Source organism: Aquarana catesbeiana, linkage group LG04 (genome assembly GCF_042186555.1).
Source record: "Aquarana catesbeiana isolate 2022-GZ linkage group LG04, ASM4218655v1, whole genome shotgun sequence".
NCBI lineage: Eukaryota > Metazoa > Chordata > Amphibia > Anura > Ranidae > Aquarana > Aquarana catesbeiana.
Genome location: NC_133327.1, coordinates 385,113,168 through 385,134,964, shown reverse-complemented (window position 1 = coordinate 385,134,964; position 21,797 = coordinate 385,113,168). Strand labels below are relative to the sequence as shown.

General features: G+C 41.8%; 1 protein-coding gene across 3 annotated transcripts in view; it reads left to right on the top strand.

Moving 5' to 3' along the window:
• The window catches only part of CEP85L (centrosomal protein 85 like), a 212,905-nt gene that overhangs the window by 137,914 nt on the left and 53,194 nt on the right, over nucleotides 1-21,797 (top strand). For all 3 annotated transcript variants that reach the window (XM_073627156.1, XM_073627157.1, XM_073627158.1), the window contains 2 exons: nucleotides 17,503-17,620; nucleotides 18,212-18,394. In XM_073627156.1, coding sequence (XP_073483257.1) covers nucleotides 17,503-17,620; nucleotides 18,212-18,394 — 301 coding nt within the window. The remainder of the gene's footprint in view (nucleotides 1-17,502; nucleotides 17,621-18,211; nucleotides 18,395-21,797) is intronic.

Genomic DNA, 21,797 nt, shown 5'->3' with positions numbered 1-21,797 from the left:
AGTCAGTGAGTTCCCACCCTAGCGTCAGTTGTAGATTGCCCACCGCAGTGGCAGTATCGCAGTCCCATTATAAGTAGCTGATCACCGCCATTAGTAGTATAAAAAAAAAAAAAATTAAATTACAGTGTGTGTATATATACCATAGTTTGTAGACATCAATGCCAGCCCATCTATTAGGGGCGCCCTAGCACCGCCCCTCTCTCCACACCACCCCCTATATGCAATGGATAGATTCACGCATAGCATGAATCTATCCATGGCCGCCCCCTATTCATGCGTCCGGCCCCTTTCAGGGCACGAGCGCATTAATTACAGCGGCCAGGGTTTTTTCTTAAGCATCTGATTAGAGCCAGAGGCTCTAACAGGCTTCAAATTAGGGTGGGCTCAGGTCACAGAGAATGCGCTCCGATCCCACCCAGGTGTGTTACAACAGCAAATTAATGTTGACATACTGTTTGCCGCCACTGGTAGGCACTATAACTTTCACACAAACCAATCAATATACACTTATTGGCATTTCTTTTGTCAAAGTCATGTAGCAGAATACATTTTGGCCAAAATTTATGAAGCAATTAGATTTTTTCAACATTTTTCATTGGATATGTTTTGTAGCAGAAAGTAAAACATATTGTTTTGTGTTACATAGTTAATCGTGTTAAAAAAAAGAAACAAGTCCATCTAGTTCAACCAATAAGAGGGGAAAAAAAATGTTGAAAAAAGTTATTTTTCAACATTTTTAGTCTTTTTTTCGATTATATCACAAAAAATAAAAAATCCGGTGGTAATCAAATACTACCAAAAGAAAGCTCTATTGTGTGAAAGTAAAAATGCATTTAATTTGGGTACAGCGTTGCATGACTGAGCAGTGCTAAATAGCATAAAATATCCGGGTCATGAAGGTAGTAATATTTTCCGGAGCGCGAGAGGTTAAGGGAATTTCTAGGGAACCCCCCTAGGTCACCAGAACTAGTGTCCCCATTGGAAGATTTCCCTTATATTACTTTTTCTGTGGGCAACCAAAAATTTGTGACTTTCTTTTTACTTTTAATGATCATGGTAAAGGGGACAAATAGGTTAAATCTTCGTAACGGAGGGCACAGACAGCAATAAAAAAATGACAGGTGTTCCAATCTCTCTCCACTCTATCCAAAACGAAAAAGAGTCTTGCCTTTAGTTATACTTTGATTGAAGGCAAGATATATATATAAAGGATTAAACTTTTCGACACTACAGCAATATGTGGAACAATATATTTGGTTTCATTGGTTGGGTTTAGATGCCCTTAAGGCTGGGTTCACACTAGTACGAATCGGACATGGGTTTCACCGCATCCAATTCGCATGACAGGAGATTGTGACCGCCTCTCTATGGAGCCGGTAAACATATCTTGTGGGAGGCTGCAGAGAGGATTGCACAGAAGTCCTGTGTGTGTCTTTTGGCACAGTTTCAGGGCCGAATTTAGGCAAAAATTCGGCCCTGATTTGTCCCTGAAATGAAAAACAGAGACGCACTGGACCCCTGCCACGAGCCGCATGCGGCTTAGATGTGAACCCGGCCTAAAGCACGGGTGTCATTCCATATTTCTGTTGGCTTTGTAGCAGCAGCAATGACTATAAAGCCTCAGACTGCCTTCTTCTGGTCTGGAGCCTACAGTGCCTTGTCTGTCGGGGTTTGCTGTTTAGCAGGTCCACTTGGTCTCCTTGTTGGATGAGGAGACTGTATTTCCCACATGTGAGTATTTTTATTGACCAGTGTAATCATTTAAAATACTGGTGGTAGGTTTTTGCAACCTGCTTTATAGATCAGTACAAGTAGTCTAAACCAGACAACCATGTTGATGTTCATATCCTGAGCAGAAATAGGCACAAGTCCCATGTTCAGTATTTGAGTTGGAAAGTTGTGCAGTATTTATTTGGAGAATGGTTGCATACTGGAGTGAATTATGCCAAATATCTGGACATGTGATCTAAACCCCTTGTAAACAACACCAGTCTCATGAGAGTATTTACCACTGAATCCCAAATCACAAGCCAAGTTGTACTGGAAGAGCTTTTTAAGGCTTGGTAACAAAGAGGGCTTTTTCCTAAAAGCTCCCAGCACACAGGAAACAGCTGCTACTTAGTGCTTTGCACCTCAGCGGCTCTATTAAAATATGAGAAGCCTACTGTATTTTTTTGTTATGTAGTAAGGTACATAGCCTTTAATACATGCAACATAACCACACAAAATATTAATTGAACACCAATGTGAGCTGGTAGTGATACGTATGCCTGGTAACATTCCAGCCATATTTCAAATTTGTATGCAGGTTTTAATGCTAGTAGCGCACCTGCTTAAGTCACTATTAATGTCCTGTCTGAAAAAATTATAATATGGCACTGGAATATTGAACAGCTTCATACATTTTGTGAAACAAGCATGCAGATAAAAAATTATTACATTTAAAAAGAATTCTTTAGAGAGAAATATTGAGGCTGCCATTCCCGAACTCCTTCTGAAAATGCTAGTTGTCTTGCTGTCATGCTAATCCAATGATTTAAAGAAGTATAGCCAAAGCTTTTTTGGCTGTACTTCTATAGATCACAGGAGTTCAGTTTGTTCTTCGCTCCTTAGACTGGTTTACAGCCCCCTGTTGACTGATGCCACAGAGCCAACCCAGGCTCTGAAAAGATCCTGACCTTATGGTCGGAATCCACCCAGATTCCTGGACTGGCAGCTGGCTCAGCCTCTCAGTGAGTCGCTAAGAGCCTGACCCTGACGCATATAGTCAGGATCTACTCAAATGCCTGGACTGGCAGCTGGCTCAACTTTTCAATAAGTTGCTGAGAGCCTGACCCAGCTGCTCCCACCCCCTGCACAGCCCAGTGCTCCAGTGAGTGCAGGTGGGGCAGAGCAGAGAGCCGGGGACTGACAGTCACCAGCTCTCTACAGCTTGAAGACCGAGAGCTGAGCGATCTGTGAAGGTTTCTTTACAATGAGAGCTATGAAAATGTGGAATAGAGACTCCCTCAGGAGCTAGTTCTGGCCAGCTCAGTTGATTGCTTTAAAAAAAGGACTGGATACTTTTCAAAATCTACATAATATAACTGGATACTAACTTTTATAGGTAAAATTGATACAGGGTATATCCGATTGCCTCTCGAGGGATCAGGAAGGATTTTATTCCCCGCTGGAATTGGATCATGCTTTCCTGGGTTTTTTGATCCTTCCTCTGGATCAACTGTGGGTATAGGATTGTATGATAAAGCAAAATTTTTTTTATATACACAATGGATATAAAAAGTCTACACACACCCCTGTTAAAATGTCAGGTTTCTGTGATGTAAAAAAATGAGACAAAGATAAATAACTTCAGAACTTTTTACACCTTTTTGTGACCGATAAACTGTACGACTCAATTTAAAAACAAACTGAAATCTTTTTTGGGGGGGTAAAAATAAAAATCTAAAATAATGTGGTTGCATAAGTGTGCACATCCTCTTATAACTGGAGATGTAGCTGTGTTCAGAATTAAGCAATTACATTCAAACTCATTTTAAATAGAAGTCACTACACACCTGCCACCATTTAAAGTGCCTCTGATAACACCAAATAACATTCAGCTGTTCTAGTAGGTCTTTCTTAACATTTTCTTAGTCGCATCCTACAGCAAAAGCCATGGTCCGCAGAGAGCTTCCAAAGCATCAAAGCATCAGAGGGATCTCATTGTTAAAAGGTAATCAGGAGATGGGTACAACAGAATTTCCAAGGCCTTAGATATACCATGGAACACAGTTAAGACAGTCATCATTAAGTGGAGAAAATAGGGCACAACAATGACATTACCAAGAATTGGACGTCCCTCCAAAATTGATGAAAAGACAAGAAGAAAAGTGGTCAGGGAGGCTGCCAAGAGACCTACAGCAACATTAAAGGAGCTGCAGAAATATCTGGCAAGTACTGGCTGTGTGGTACATGTGACAATCTCCTGTATTCTTCATATGTCTGGGCTATAGGGTAGAGTGGCAAGACGGAAGCCTTTTCTTACGAAGAAAAACATTCAAGCTCTGTTTAATTTTGCAAATACACATCTGAAGTCTCCCAAAAGCATGTGGGAAAATGTGTTATGGTCTGATGAAACCAAGGTTGAACTTTTTGGCCATAATTCCAAAAGATATATGTTTGGTGCAAAAACAACACTGCACATCACCAAAAGAACACCATACCCACAGTGAAGCATGGTGGTGGCAGCATCATGCTTTTGGGCTGTTTTTCTTCAGCTGGAACAGGGGCCTTAGTCAAGGTAGAGGGAATTGTTAACAGATCCAAATACCAGTCAATATTGGCTGGTGACCTCTCCGGCCGACCTCCGACTCTCCATGCTTGCACCCAGATCCATGTTTTACATGTAGGTATGATTCAACATATACATACAATTGTATTGTCCCCATCTCTCTTGTTTAGATGGACCAGCTTATTGCGTACATATCATAGTAATTTTCAATATCATTATTATTTTTAGATTTCTGCCCTTTTTTTCTCCTGAGTGGCATTGGTCAAGAAACGCATCAAGCTATCAGATACCCCTTTTGAACAAATTTCAAGACCATTATCATATTACTACTACATATGCTAGGCCTATTACAGAGTAACTATTTAATTAAGATTTTAATATTTTATACTATGGAGACACATGTCAATGAGTTTGGTTTTTGCCTTTGCCTACAATATGAATTTATATGTTACCTTGCTATGCTATTATCATGTTATTTGTATGAAATAAATTATATGTACTTTATCTACTATTTATATATTATGCTACTATGTAACATATGTGGTTCTTATTAATTACTACCTACCAGACACACCCTTTCATGTTTCCTTGGCTGCATGATTCATATAAAGTCCCATTTCCTTCCCCCCTTTTCCATATATTAGGGATGGAGGCATTTGTCCTTATTTGTTAAAAGCCTCATATAAAGTCCCAACTGCTGCTTTCATTTATCAATATTGGCACAAAACCTTCAGGCTTCTGCTAGAAAGCTGAACATGAAGAGGAACTTCATCTTTTAGTGTGACAACGGCCAAAAGCATACATCCAAATCAACAAAGGAATGGCTTCACCGGAAGAAGATTAAAGTTTTGGAATGGCCCAGCCAGAGCCCAGACCTGAATCTGATTGAAAAATCCGTGGGGTGGGATCTGAAGAGGGCTGTGCACAGGAGATGTCCTCGCAATCTTACGGATTTGGAGTGTTTTTGCAAAGAAGAGTGGGCAAATATTGCCAAGTCAAGATGTGCCATGCTGATAGACTCATACCCAAAAAGACTGAGTGCTGTAATAAAATCAAAAGGTGCTTCAACAAAGTATTAATAAAGGGTGTGCACACTTATGCAACCATATTATTTTAGTTTTTTATTTTTACTTCCACCTAAAAAGATTTTAGTTTGATGTTCAACTGAGTTGTACAGTTTATAGGTCACATCAAAGGTGGAAACATTTTTGAAATTATGTTATCTTTGGCTCATTTTTTACATCACAGAAACCTGACATTTTAACAGGGGTGTGTAGACTTTTTATAACCTGTGTGTGTGTAATTTTTTAATTTTCTTTCCTTTTTATTGGACTTCTGCCTTTTTTCAACCAGACTATTTAAATTCTCAGCCTTAGAGCCAGAGGGGTTACAGATGCAGCATCGATTTGATGCTGCATCCACCTAGGTGAGTATAATTTTTTTTAATGATTCCCAAACTTCTCTTTTTAAAGTGGACCTTCAGTCTCCTCTTATACGTTACAGACTACTTGCCCTTCCTTCTTCACATTTCAAATTTTGTTGGGTACCAAGCACCTCTTCCATCAGTTCCCACTTACTTATTCTTTGCCTAGGTGAGGATGACATTTTCTAGGTCAAATGATAATAAATCAGCATGAGAGTAGGGAACTACTACTTCCAGAAAAAAATTAGCACGGGCAGTCTCATTGCTTACACATTTTATTTAAAAGATTGCAAGCTTACTTATAAAACTTAGTTTGAAAAATGAGGATTAAGACATTTGTGGCAAAATTATCTATTTCAGTTTGAAATGGCCTCAAGGCCATGTAGACAATCCTGGTGTCTGACACCCATTATAGTGCATCCCTTTGAGAACTCATTAACTCCAGTTGCAGTAAACCAATGATTTGTGACACTAGGGTTCTTAGGAGACCAATTACTTTTCATAAAACGTATCTACGACATTTTAAAGTGTTTAAAATGTCAGGCCTCATCCAGTTACACAGTTCCTGGAGAGGACCTTCACTCTGCATTACTGCTCTGGTGCTGATTCATCAACACAGTTCATGTACATAGTGCATATTTAAAAATATGTCCAATCTGTCATGTTTATTTACATTTTTTTTATAGCCAAACATGGCCATGGTAGACCCCGTAATAGTTCTGTACATTGTTGTGGAAAATGTGAGCCTAAAGTTCAAAGAAAAGGTAACTAAACCCAATAACAAAAAATAAATATATTGCTGCTTACCAGTTCTTTAGATGTGGTGGCTGCATTTGTTTTCTTTTTATTTATTTATTTTAACCACGTGCATTTTCTGTATAGAAAAGTACCTTTTCAATTCAAGTCCACCTTTGTCATTCTCCTACACGTAAGGACACACAGTAGAATGAAATATCGTATCTCACAGTACCACGAAGCTACATACGAATTAAACAGAATTGTAAACATACAAAGATAGAACAGTGAATTAAAAAAAAACCCTAATACACATCTGGAAACTATAACTGTACATATACTGTTAGTAAACTGCTATATCAGGGGTAGGCAACCCCCGGCACGGGTGCCGCAAGCGGCACACAAAGCCTCTTTTGCCGGCACTCGACTAACCCCCCCCATCAGCAGAGCAGCGCAGGGAAATGTCAATGAGACACTAATACATTCCAATTTCAGAATTCCCCACGCTGCACCTGCACTGAGGGGGAGGCACAGTGCCTCCCCCTCAGCTTTTGTGATGAGGAAGAGATTGGGTGCAGTTCTGTTTGGGGGGGGTCCCTGTTTCCTGGAGGAGGAGGACTGTCATTGGCCACTGCTAAAGCCAAACACAGTCCTGTTGGCCCCGCCCACCATCTGGAGGAAGATGACTCTCTTGGTTGCCACTACCAATCTCAGAAAGAAGGGATTTCACTGTGATTTGAGAAAACCACAATCAGGTGACAGTTTGTGGAATTACTGTTGAGCTTCTGGGAACTTTATTGAAACTACTCCTGAACCTTTGCGTCACTACTGAACCCCTGCACTGTGTCCCTTTTAAGCCACAGCCAATATTCAGCGCAATGAAAATCACACCCAACCACTTTTTCTCAGCTGCGGGGGCCCAACTTATGATCCTGCACACAGGCCTACTGCTTTCAGAAAATGCCCCTGACCTGAGCTCATCATTGTGTATCTATTCCATTTGCTTGTATGTGACCTCACATACATCACATACATCATACAAGCACGTGGGCTGGATACGAGCAGTGGATCAGCAGGATGAGTGTGCCAGGACAGGTAGATGTCTCATGTCTGCTTCCTTTCACCACTATGCATATTACACATATCATAGATGAGAAGAGGGTACAGCGGTGGAGCAGATGAGCAGGAGGGGTTCAGAGGTGGAACAGAAGATGAGGGTACAGCGGTGGGGCAGATGTGCAGGGAGGTACAGTAGTGGAAGAGATGAGAAGGGAGTTCAGCAGTGGGACAGAAGAGCAGGGGGATACAGTGGTGGGGCAGGAGAGCAGGGGGAACAGTGGTGGGGCAGGGGGAACAGAGGTGGGGCAGAAGAGCAGGGGGTACAGAGGTGAGACAGATGTGCAGGGGGTAAATTGGTAAGGCAGGTGACAAAGCAGGTTACAGTGGTGGGGCGGATGAGCAGATGGGTTCAGTATTAGGACAGATGAGAAGGTGATCCAGTAGTGAGACAGAATAGCATGGGGATACAGCGGTGGAACAGATGTGCAGGGAGGTACAGTGGTGGGGCAGATGAGCAGGGGGTTACAGTGGTGGGACAGAAGAGCAAGGGGGTACAGTGGTGGTGCAGATGTGCAGGAGGTACAGTGGTGGGAGGTATGAGAAGGGGGTTCAGCAGTGGGACAGAAAAGCAGGGGGTACAGCGATGGGCCAGATGAGAAGGGCGTTACAGTGGTGGGACAGATGAGCGGGGGGGGGGGTTCAGTGTTGGGGCAGATGAGAAGGGGGAACAGAGGTGGGGCAGAAGAGTAGGGGGAACAGAGGTGTGGCAGAAGAGCAAGGGGGAACAGAGGTGGGACAGATGTGCAAAGAGGTACAGTGGTGGGGCAGATGAGAAAGGGGATTACAGTGGTGGGGCAGATAAGTTCAGTGTTAGGACAGATGAGAAGATGGTTAAGCAGTGAGACAGAAGAGCATGGGGATATGGTGGTGGGGAAGATGTGCAGGGGGTTACAGTGGTAGGGAAGATGTGCAGGGGGTACAGAGGTGGTGCAGATGAGCAGGGGGTTACAGAGGTGGAGAAGATGAGCAGGGGGTTACAGAGGTGGGGAAGATGTGCAGGGGGTTAGAGGTGGGGCGGATGTGCAGGGGGTTACAGTGGTGGGGCAGATGAGCAGGGGGTTAGTGGTGGGGCAGATGAGCAAGGGGGTACAGTGGTGAAACAGATTTGCAGGGGGGACAGTGATCTGAAGTGTGGTGTTGCATGAATTGGGGCTGAGCTGAGGCGTTAGAGTGCAGGATGTTATATAGTAGTGAACCACAGAGAGAATTTAAATTCTCAATAAAGCGTTGCCAACATCCCAAAATCTATTGTGGAAAGGGACACTAGTACCCCCCGGGAAAAAGGGACTTTTAAGGCGAACTTTGAAAACGAAGAATTTTTTTTATAAAAACATATTATTTATTTGAAGAAATGCTTAAAAACGCATGAATAAAAATAGTAATCTATACAGAACATTTGTGCGAAAATAAACAATTTATACATAATATACTATTAACACATTCAAAAATGAATACAAGTTCCTTCGTAAGCCTACCATGTTTCAGGACGATGTCCCTTCTTCAGAGGCGTTTTTTAGGAGAGAAAATGAATGTATTCAGTATCAAATTATATGAAAAAGTATAAGAGTATGTGCAGTGAAAAAAGTCAGATGAACTTCTGCCATTAGTTGTCCACCAATTAAAATATAGACTGCGTTCAGGCTCAAAACAGCCCACACAAAGGCCCCGAAATAGGACAACCAACAGAGCGCGGCCACAGAAAAGTCTTTAGATTTGATTAATGGTTCCCGAATAGCCAGGGTGTTGTTTTTAACAGGCAGAAATTGCGTCCAGAAATGTTCTTTCTGCCTGTTCGTGTGAGTGTGAAGTTGACATTTTTTTGTTATAAAATCGGCACGCTCAATTTCTTTGAAAACATTTTTCGGCACACTGTGCTCAAAAGGTTGCCTACCCTTGTGCTATATATAAGATCTACATAATTACTGGACATGAGATTGTGCAAAAGAGATATTTCAGGGCAATCCGTACGAAGTGCAAGATGATTTGTAGTGTACTGCCTAAGCACTACATATTTCTTATTGAGTCTGTTTAGCAACAAGTTCAGAGGGGATTAGATTTGAGGACTCTCACAGCCTTGGGGGGGGGGGGGGGGGGGGGGGGGCTGTTAAAACAGTCTGACAGACCGGGGGGTATTGATACTCCGGTACCTTCTACCTGATGGCAGGAGCTGAAAGAGACTGCGGGATGGCTAGGATCCTTCACGATAGTGGTGGCTTTGCTGGAGCATAGTGTATGGAAAATGTCCAGGATGGAAGAGAGAGGGTTACCAATGGTCTTTTTAGCTGTCTTCACTAACCACTGCAGGGTCTTGTGATTTGCAGAACTACAGTTCCCATACCAGACAATGATGCAGCTAGTCAGCACGCTTTCAATGGTTCCCCTATAGAATGTGGTAAGAACGGGTGGAGGGAAACTGGCTGTTTTAAGGCAACGGAGAAAGTGTAGGCGCTGTTGTGCCACCTTGGGGAGTGATGTGACGTTGGTTGTCCAGGTGAGATCCTCTGAGATGTACACTCCCAGAAATCTTAGTACTGCCATCTCTCTCTTTTGATTCCAGTGCAATTCCTGTGCACTGAACAGAAACCTTAAACAATGTTAACAGCTCTCCCAGCTATCATCTGTGAACTGCAGCACACCTCCCCACTCTGTGATGGAGATGCTGAGAGGTGGAGGTGTTCTGTAGTCCAAACCTGGCGCGCAACCTGGGTTAAGCATGCTGCTCCTCCAGTACAGTGAGTGAGCATTGTCACCCTTGGACAGAAAGTGTTTCAATGCCAGAATAATGAGGTGAAAACATAAGAAAAAGTCTGAATAAAGAAAAGGCTATACCATGGCACTGGTAAGCTGCAATATATAGCAGATAAACAGGTACAACTTTATGTAGGAGGGTTTGTTTCATCTGTGTATCACCTGAGGCCAGTCACTTCACTGAGTATGCAATATGTAAGAGTTTACAACCATTTTGATGAGCTATGGTCAGCTTAAAATATTAATCTATTTGGAACTCTATAAGCAAAGTCTTTTACGATATTTGCATAGTTTAGGTTTAAATTTAGGTACATTTTGTAAAAATGAAACAGACAAACCTTTTACATTTTGTGGGATATAATAATAATAAAGTCCATTGTGCCCTGATAAGAGCAGTAGATCTTGCCTAATTGTGGTTTTATCAGTTTGATGCATTATAATTCTGTACAAATACTATGACAATAGACATTGTGGTCATTGTAGGTCATGGTGGAACTATTTATTGTGTGGTCATGTTTTCTTTATCAGAAACAACTGTCATGCTCTATGGTTAAGAAATGGATTAGCAGCTCACAGCAGCTGTGCATTAGAATAAATGTTGAGCTATATTTGTGTGTCCCAACATTAACTGAGAAATGCAGTTGTTACAAAGCATTCCTTTGTTGGGTGCTGCAGGTCAGTGGGATTATAGAAAATGGCAAAGCACATTGTGTGTGGATTATTTTATTCCTAGTTGTTTGATATTTATGATTTCACACACACTTAATAATTGCTGTTTGACATGGGTAAGTATTCAAATAGGTGTTATTGCCTCTAGCTTCATATAAATATAACGTCCATTCATTTTCTTGCCTGTTCGTTCACATCAAAAGCTGTGTACAAGGCAACCTTTAAAGCGTATCGAAACCCAAAATTAATAATAAAAAGCAATTTCTTTGTCTTCCATTAAAGGACACAGCAATTCAGAAACTGTCCGGTTATATTGCCGCCTACGTGAGGACTGGACACTCCCTAACAAAAAATTGTGGACCAGTATAACCCCACCTACTACTCCCAGCATGCCTTGTTTTTTTTTTTTTTTTATTTATAAATATAAAATTTTGTGCTATCACCCTTCGAAACAGCTAAATGCAGTTCAGTGAAAATGTGCACATAACACTCATAAAATAAATCGCACGTAAAGCAAAAAAAGTGTACATCTGTGGCATAAAAGTGATTAGTAAATAAAGTTCATCTAAAAAAAGTGCCCATATAAAGAATCTAGAGCAGTGATGGCGAACCTTGGCACTCCAGATGTTTTGGAACTACATTTTCCCATGATGCTCAACTACACTGCTGAGTGCATGAGCGTCATGGGAACTGTAGTTCCAAAACATCTGGAGTTCGCCATCACTGCTCTAGAGCAAGGATCTTCAAACTAAGGCCCTCCAGCTGTTGCAGAACTACACATCCCATGAGGCATTGTAAAACTCTGACATTCACAGACATGACTAGGCATGATGGGAATTGTAGTTCCTGAACAACTGGAGGGCCATCGTTTGAAGACCCCTGGTGTAGAGTAACGTGAAAAATTAGGAAAATAAAAAAAAAGTACTGGTAAATTGCAGCTTTTCTTCTCCACTGCTGTGAAAATACACTTCCAGAAACTGTGTATCCATTTCTTGTTCTCCACGACCAAACAAAACACCACTGTATAACGATCTCCTTCCACCCAGAAATTCTACCAATCGACTTCTGTACAACCAGCCTGTCTTTTCCCCCAATCGAACGATCAGTGCCAGTGGCTATATCCAGCAGCATTGATCAGTGTATTCTGACAGCAGAAAACAATAGCACGGCGGGAGTGATTTGCTGCCCCCACCCACATCCAATGTGTGGATGGGGGGAATCGGGAAATCTGTGGGTTTTTTTTTTTTTTTTGGTTTTTTTTTGTTTTGTTTTTTTTGGGTTTTTTTTGTTTTTTTTGTTTTTTTAAGTATTAAAGAAATTAACCTATGGCCAGCTTTACAGAACATTGTGAATTCATGATCCTTTCCATATGATTTATTAAAGCTGAACTCCAGACATACAGATAAATATACAGCTGGCATATAAACATGCAGGGCTTTTTTTCCTCAAACAATAGGTGCTGGAACTCAACCACGACCCCCCAAAACACCTCCCCCCACACACACACCCTGCAAATCACATCAAATAGTGGGTATGGTCATATTTCACAAACAGTAGAAGGGTCTTAAAGGGGCATTAAATATCAGGATTGCATTACATACAGAGTGCAGAGTTCATGGGGGTTACACACAGAGTGCAGAGCTGTCACTTGTAAACACAGAAACCAGACTTCGGTGTTTACAAGTGATTGTGGTGAGCAGGCACCAAAGATTCAGAGCCAGAGGTGGTGGAACTGAGTTCCACCAAGTTCCCCCTGAAAAAAAGCCCTGCATACATGAGTTGTTTTACCTGCCATTGGATATACAGCACTAGGATTTACACAATTCAGCCAGGTTGGCAACTGACCTCATTTTGTTCTGTTGGAGTTATAATACAGCTTGGTCAGGAGCAGCAGAAAGCTGATAGAGCCACTATCGTCCTGCTTCTTAGCAAATGTAAAGTGGAAAGTAGAGGGTGGAAGGCGCGTGATCTAACGCATGAATCAAAATGGTATAGTTTAATCATAAACAAAGTAGATAAGTACAAAGAAATTACTACGAATTCATAAAAACTGCGTTACAAGATATTCATTGAGAATTAAAAAATGAAAAATTAATAATTAAAAATGCCCATGCAAGGGCAAATGCTCAAGATAGGCTAACGCGTTTCGAGGTTTTCCCTCTTCATCAGAGCCTTGGAAAGAAAAAAAAGTCTGTAGGTGTGGTAGATACACATGAAGAGGAATGGCTGATTCCGAGATGTATCACATAGTGGGTAATGTATTCTCCTTTACTCTAGGGGTATCAACATCACATTGCTCTACATGCCGTAGAATGAATGGTTGGTTTGTTATATGTTGTTTATCATTTGTTCCTGCGTTTGGACTTGTTAAAAGGCTGCAGCCCATATACATAAGTTGCAGGCTGAACTTTCTGGGAGTTCTGGGATCCTCCCAGCAGAGTGCTGTCCTGTGTTGCAAGAGGAGTGCTAATGTGTATCTGCCACACCTTACAGACTTTCTTTTTCTTTCCAAGTCTCTGATGAAGAGGGAAAACCACGAAATGTGTTAGCCTACCTTGAGTGTTTGCCCTTGCATGGGCATTTTTAATCATTCATTTTTTAATTCTCAATGGATATCTTGTAACCCAGTTTTTAATGCATTCATTGTAATTTCTTTGTACTCCTCTACTTTGTTTATGAATAAACTATACCATTTTGATTCATGCGTTAGATCACTCGCCTTCCACCCTCTTCTTTCCACTTATTATTATTATACAGGATTTATATAGCGCGAACAGTTTACGCAGCGCCTTACAATATTGAAGGGAGACAATACAGTTATAATACAATAAAATAGAAGATGATTAAGAGGGCACTGCTCAGAAGAGCTTACAATATAATAGGGTGGGGCAGGTGGTACAAAAGGTTGTAACTGTGGGGAATGAGCTGGTGGAAGTGGTAAAAGATTAGTTGGAGATGTGATGGGCTTTCCTGAAGAGATGAGTTTTCAGGGATCGCCTGAAGGTAGAAAGAGTAGGGGATAGCTGGACAGGTGGAGGTAGTGAGTTCCAGAGGATGGGAGAGACTCTGGAGAAATCCTGGAGACGAGCATGAGAGGAGGAGATGAGAGAGCTTGAAAGCAGGAGGTCTTGAGAAGAGCGGAGAGGTCGAATTGGGTGATATTTGGAGACAAGATTGGTGATGTAGCTCGGGGCAGAGTTGTGAATGGCTTTGTATGTTGTGGTTAGTATTTTGAATTTAATTTGCTGGGTGATTGGGAGCCAGTGTAGGGATTTGAGGAGAGGGTTGGCAGACACTGAGCGGTTGGTAAGGTGGATAAGTTTGCCAGCAGCATTTATGATAGACTGAAGAAGGGACAGCCCATGGAGAGGCAGGCCAATGAGAAGGGAGTTGCAATAGTCAAGGCACTTGGCTTTCTTCAGAACACTCCTGGTCAGTCTAGGCAGCAGGACATGCATGATCGTTCTATACTACTTACCATTCGGAATTACTACTACTTTACACTAACACCGCCTGCACGAGCGCAGGGGAAATACTCTTTTTGTTTATATTTTCCTGAGCAAATGTGCATGCAGGAGAGCCTGATCGGCATTACCCTTCTGTCGTGAAGCGGTTTACTGCCGTGCAGTAAAATACAAGTGGCTTTTTTAAGAATACATAACTGCATTAAAAGGTATACCTAGCGTTCAAACATGGTGGGGCACAACACACATGCGTCAGGTTGCTTACTCGCTGCAATGTTTTGTAAAATTAGGGTTGCACTGATGGCATTTTTTTTTATTGGCGAGTACAAGTACAGATACTTTTGGGTCACGTACTCACCGATACTGAGTACTGATACTTTGCAGTGCAATTTGCATGAATACCAAAAAAATTGGCGCAAAGAATCAAATGCGTTGCGATTCCTGTTTGACTCACATGCGATGTTTTTCCCCACTGCTCCTGAGTGTGTGTGTTTAGAAAGGGAAAATCGCCTTCTAGTGATCAGTTTGTTACAAATGTTAGAACTCACAGTACATATCTGGCCAAATTCAAAATTTTCATAGGTGTCCGGCCTCGCTGATGATATCAGAGCACGCCCGCTGGAGGAGACGTTCCAGGACTCCGTGGGTGTAGGGCGGAAGTGATGTTAGTTTGTGAGCAGAATGCCTCTACATCTCCAGGCCTGTGAGCACTTCCAGCGCCTGTGATTTGCCATCAGCGGCAGGATCGGGACACCTATGAAGATTTTGCATTTGGCCAGACATGTACTTTGAGTTCTAACATTTTTATTAAACTGCCCACTAGATGGCGATTTTCTCTTTCTCTCTCTCTCTCTCTCTCTCTCTCTCTCTCTCTCTCTCTCTCTATCTATCTATCTATCTATCTATCTATCTATCTATATATATAATACACACGTGCAGTCGCAAGTACCGGTACTCGTGCAAATGCTTAGTATCGACACCGGTATTGACACATCCCTTATTTTAAATCTAACAAAAAAACCCTTAATCTAACTCTGCACAGCAACGCATTGTGATGTGTTTTCATGCTTTGCAGAAAGATGCAGGCAACCCACGCCAGTGCAGTTGTTTTGTGTGTACAGGGCACATAGAAAACAATTGAATTGAGCCTGTGTTGATCAATGCAGAACACAAGCCTGACATGTATTAAACTGTTACAACAGTTAGGCTCCTTTTACACTTGTGCGACTTGGGATCCGACTTGTGAGATCCCAATTCGCAGGACATGTGAAATGCAATGTATGTCTATGAGAGACGTTCCTACTAACACTACAGAAGTCGCTGTGACTTCAAAAAAGGTTCCTGCGCTACTTTGGTCTGACTTTTGATGCGACTCTGGTCCAGAGAGTGTCAAGTCAGATCAAAGTCGCACTGGAAATCATGCGACTCTGGAGAAGTGTTAATGTAAATGGAGCCTAATTGTAATAACATGTTCCACTAAAAATCTGTCCTAAATCTTTTTGTATGCCACTGCTTTAGCTATGTTCAGGTTATGTTCAGAGGGCCAAAAGCAATTCATATTTTAGTCTCTATATGGTTGTAGACTACATTAAGCATATATGCTATATATTGTATACTTTTATTTTTAAAACACATATCATAGATGATAAAAAAATACAGAGGCAAAACAGACTTTCCATTTTTTTTACAGTTTATGTTCATTGCCTATGCATTACTCCCAGGTAGCATACTGCCACTGATCCATCACTAGATGGCAGTATGTTCATTTGCAAACATGCAAAAGTTTGGAAATCTAGTTGAAATCTAAGGCCCTTAATCTTGTTTTACTTTTGTGTTGACTAAAAATCATTTTTGTTTTGCATATAGTAACATCGATAATTGGACCATATTATTTACTGGAAATCTGAAACCTTTTATTCCATCTTTTCATCCAAAGCAAATCAACTATTTATTCTCTTTACCCTCCATACAATATAAATATGTAATTGATTCACAAATCACTGTAATAGAAAAATAAAATCCTGATTTTTTTTTTCAGTGGCGTTTGCTGCTTTTTTTTTTTTTTTTTTTTTTTTTTTTTAGTTCCTATCCTATGTTTTTTTATATAATAGGTTCGCAGCCAAAATGCCATGATATTGCTGGCTCTCTGCAGTGTATGTCCCTTGGCTTCATAATCATGTGACCTCCAGGTCACAGCAGTATGTAATGCAAGAAAGGGATCCCTTTAATATGCAGCAACAAAGTGTCATGCGGTGGATTATGTTTTATTATATCAAGATATAAAAATCATTAAATAACACAAACTTTTAAAGAGAAGTATGACCAAATTTTTTTTTTTAGACCATACTTCTTTTGGGGGTCACAGGTGTACACTGTACACTTACTTTGGTTCTCTTGTGCCCCGGAGTCAGCTGAAAAGGAGACTATTGCCCACTATTGGCTAATGGGGCAGAGCCGCTCCAGGTTTTGGAAAAATCCAGATGATTTTGCCTACTTGATTGACAGCTGGCTCCGCATCTTAGTGTGCAAGGTCCATATAGACATTGATGAGCGAGTTGGGGTGGAGGAACTTGACTGGCCTGCACAACCACAACCCCATAGAACACCTTTGGGATGAATTAGAGTGGAAACTGTTAGCCAAGCCTTCTCGCCCAACGTCTGTGCCTGACCTCACAAATGCGCTTCTCAAAGAATGGTCAAACATTCCCATAGACACAGTCCTAAACCTTGTGGACAGCCTGACAGCCTTCCTTGAAAAGTTGAAGCTGTTATAGCTGCAAATTGTGGGTCAACTCAATATTGAGACCTACGGACTAAGATTGGGGTGCCATTAAAGATCTTGTGTGCGTAAAGGCAAGTGTCTCAATACTTTTGACAATTCAGTGTGTGTGTATATATATATATATATTTACTATATTGTCAAAAGTATTGGGACACCTGCCTATATATAAAACAGGTTTTGCATTCCTGTACAAGTCTATGGCTTCAGCAGTACAAATAGAATAGTAGGTGTGCAGTTTGCTATTTTGGATATGAAAGTCTTATGTTGTAAATTCATTGTGTCCTTTCAGACAGAGACAGCAGATCTCCCATCTGCAGCAAGCCATCAGAGGTGGTGAGCTACGTACTCATCAGTCAGCCAAAAGTCCAGTGATGAATGGAGAAGACCGCTACATCCATGGGATCAAGGTGAATATTCAGTTTATCACAGTACATCTGTATCCATGCAGTTACATAGTTAGGTTTAAAAAAACACAAACCCATCTAGTTCTTCCATTAGAAAATATAATAGAGTAAATGGAAAACAGAATTCTGTACCCACAGCATCCAGTGTTTTTTTTTTTTTATTTTTCCCACAATTTTATTCTTCAGTAAATTGACAGTTCTATGTAGTAATAGGAAAGCCATACAATAGTTATTTTTTACAACTGATGTTAATGTCATTTTATTAACAGCATAAACACATTTTATATTTGTTATGCATTTGAGTACCCGTTTCTATACTTATGGCTCCTTTGTTAAAAGGTGTACCAAATGTTTACTTATGACTCTTCATAAAGCATATGCTTCCAGGCTGTAGACTGTAGTAAAGTTTATAGTGGTGCCCTTGTACCTGATATGAAAGACTGCTGTACCAGTTTTCCCCTACAGCATATTAAATAAAATCTTGACTTTAATAGTACCAGTGAAAAAAGGGCTGCTGTCAAGTGACAAGAAGAATTGGTTAGAATAAGTTATAATGATAATGTTTATAACTTATTATTTTGAAATCTTTTTAAGAGCTCAACATGTGAAAGCTGTAAACCTCTGCAGAATCTGGTTCTGGACCGGACAAATCCCTTCCTTAGAGGAGAATTGGAGGAAAAGCTTTTATCCGCTGAGACAGGCTCTGCACATTTCTGCGAGGTTCCAAAACAGGGTGCAATTAAATCCTCTGATGACCTGAAGAAGCTGGAGGAAAAGGTATTTTAAAGTGATTGTAAAGGTTATTTATTTTATTTTTTTTTTAAATAATAAACTTTTTATACACTTACCTGCTCCGTGCAATGGTTTTGCACAGAGCACCTCTCTCCTCCTCTTCTTGGGTTCCCCACCGGCTCTCCTGGCTCCTCCTCCTCTTCTTGGTGTGCCACCATAAGAAGCCACTTCCTATGGCGGCACACCTGTGGGCTCGATCCCAAGCTGCGCTGCTTGTGTCCATAGACACTGACAGTGCAGCTCGGCCCTGCCCTTGGCCCCCTCATCACAGGATTTCATTGACAATTAATCTGCTTACTGAGAAGGGAAAGAGCCACTGCTCGTGGGCACAACACTGCATCGAGTTTAGAAGGCACTGCATATAGGTTTTTTACCTTAATATAGAGAATGCATTATTGTAAAAAAAAGTCTGCCCGTTATATCCAATTATATTATCCAATATCTACAAAATATATTAATGGTGGAATTATTTTAGCACTGGATATCTGATTGAATCACATACCTGCACAAGGAAACAGGAAACACCAATTCCACCAAATTTTAAAAGGAGGCTTCTCCCCACAGCTCATCCGTTTTGTGTTTCCTCTGGCAAGGGAACACCTACTGGGAGTCGGAGTCTCTGAGGTGCTGTCTTGAGAGGCCAGACTGCCCACCCCACCATACCTTTTTGCCTCCAGAGAGTCTGCCCCTCCCATGCCGCACCAAGGGTGGCTGGTAAGTTGGCTCCTTCTTCCCCTTCAGCCCAGAGAGAGCTTGACCGTTTCTGGGGCCGCCCCTAGGTGGCGGTAGCTCTTCGCTGGATTCCCCAGCATGTCCGGTGCTACAGGCCACTGCCATCTTTTTGGTAGCAGAGTAGAGACTCTGGCAGCCGGAAGTGAGGTATCCAGCAAGGGGCGGCTCCGGGGAGCAGGTGCGACATCATTTCCGCCAGAAATTGAGCAGGGGGAGAGGGGAGAAGCATTCCTGGTGCCTATGTTCCGGTCCAGTGCAGCAGTGCTGATGGACTCCGGAACTGGCATTCTAAGTCACAACAAGCGCAACACCACGATGGATTCTGTGGCAGTGGCACAGGCACCAGCAAGGCCCAGCTAAGAGGGTATGGGGGGGTCTGCCCTGTGTACTGTGGTGCCTCTCACTTTCCATTTTTTTGGTGGCTGGGGCCTGTCTGGGCACATGGAGTTGGCTTTTGTACTACCTGTGCACCTGTGGTGAGCCCGTTAGGAGGCAGGTTTAACTAACTGGGATGCTCTTGTGTTCTTTTTTTGTCGTTTTTTTGGCAGGCTAAGAACTCTGATCCAACGATCAAAAAGAGATGTCCCTCATGTAAAACAAAGTTACTTGAGGGTTGGAAGAAGACTTTGTGTCAAATTTGCATTGACTCCTTAGTTAAGGAAGAAGCTTTTTCTGCATGCAGCAATTTAATCGCCTCAGTTAAAGAGCTAGATGCTACCATCCAATCTTTTCGCTCTTCTCTTACAACACCATCCCCGAGTCAGCCAACTACCTCAGGATCCTCTCAGGGCTCACAATTAATCCCAACGGTGGAGGCTGAAGCTGGTCCATCTACCCAAGGGGAGCGTTCCCCCTCTCACTCCAGGGAAGAGGAGGACAAAGGGGCAGAAGATGCACCTTCAAGATAAAAACTGTCCTTAGAACAAGTAGGCAGCCTGTTGAAAGCAGTCTATGCAACACTGGGTTTAGGTGAAGAGAAGAAAGAATTATCACTGCATGACCGAATGTACACAGGGCTTAGTGAAACAAAAAGTCGCACTTTCCCAGTGCATTTAGTAATCTCTGAAGCCATCAAAAAGAAATGGGCGGGGTCCAGAGAAAAAAAAAATTTTCACAAGAGCGCATAAAAGATGCTTCCCGTTCAATGAAGACCCAGTGGCGCTTGGGAACAAAGTTCCTAAATTGGATGCGGCCTTTTCCCAAGTTTCCAGATCAACCAACTTGGCATTCAAAGACATGGGAATATTAAAGGATCCCATGGACAAAAGGATGGATAAACTTAAAAAGTCTTGGCAATCCATCAATCTCAAACCGACTATGGCTACTACCAGCGTTTCTAGAAACATGGAGTTCTGACTAAATCAGCTAAAAGCCCAGATTATAGCAGATTCACCCAGGCAAGAGATACTTGATTCCTTTTCAACCCTAGCAGCAGCTGTGGCTTACATTCCTGACGCATCTGCAGAATCGGTAAGGATGTCAGCAAGATCCGCGGCCTTAGCTAATTCAGCCAGGAGAGCCCTATGGCTGAATACCTGGCCAGGAGATGCAGCGTCCAAAAGTAAATTGTGTGGGATCCCTTTTATGGGAGACATTCTTATTCGGTACTGATCTAGATTCAGTTCTAGACAGGACAGCTGATAAAAAGAAATCTTTTCCTGTTAAAAAAAAAAAGCAGCCAGTTAAGCAGCTTTTTCGACCTCAAAAACTCAAGAACAAGGTAATAAGCCCCAAGAGAAGAGAAGGAATTGGTCGGCACAAAGGGGCAAAGGCAGAGGAAATGTCCTTTTCCATCCTCCTGCCCCAACCAATAATCGCAATGACTCGTCATTGCCAGTGGGAGGAAGGCTTCAAAAATTCCTTCCTCACTGGGCAAGCATGACAGAAAACCCATTTATTGCAGACATGCTGGCCCAGGGATACAAAATAGCTTTTCAGGTCTTCCTCCAGAAAGATACTTTGTAACAAACCTGCCAAGTGACACAACAAATGCCCTAGCCATGAACAACCTGTTATGGGATCTGACGCAACAGGAGATTGTGATTCAGGTACCTCCAGAGGAACGTTATCGGGGTTTCTATTCCCATATTTTCCTGGTAAAGAAACCATTGGGAACCTTTTGTCTCATTCTTTAAAGAGATCCTCTGATGCAACTAATTGCTTAAACTGATTGTGGACCACATCCCTGATACATAGAGTCAAAACATGAATTCTTCAGATTGGGACTTTAAACCGGGCCACAAACAGTTTGATGGTAAATATTCAAAATTTATTACATATTGATAATATATAGCAACATGAGCATGGGGATATACGCAACAAACACAAATATTGGGAGCAGAAATGGAAACCAGCTGCAAGGAAAAGCCCAGAGCTTTGTAAGACAGACAGAACGTCCAACGCGTTTCAAAAATCAAAATGCAGATCTTCAGGGGAGGAGGGCTTGCGGGTTCCTGATCTGTAGCTTATATCCCAAATGTTGATGCTCCACCCATAAAGACAAAGAACATAACTCAAAAATGAAAAGAAAGCTAAGTTCGTCAGAGCTGCGCACAAGCAACAGAGAACGTGAATGACATCAGCCAGGGGTCCATATATTGTGGGTTGGTCTTATTATATAACTTAGTGGTAGTTTTTTTTTTTTTTGTCTCATTCT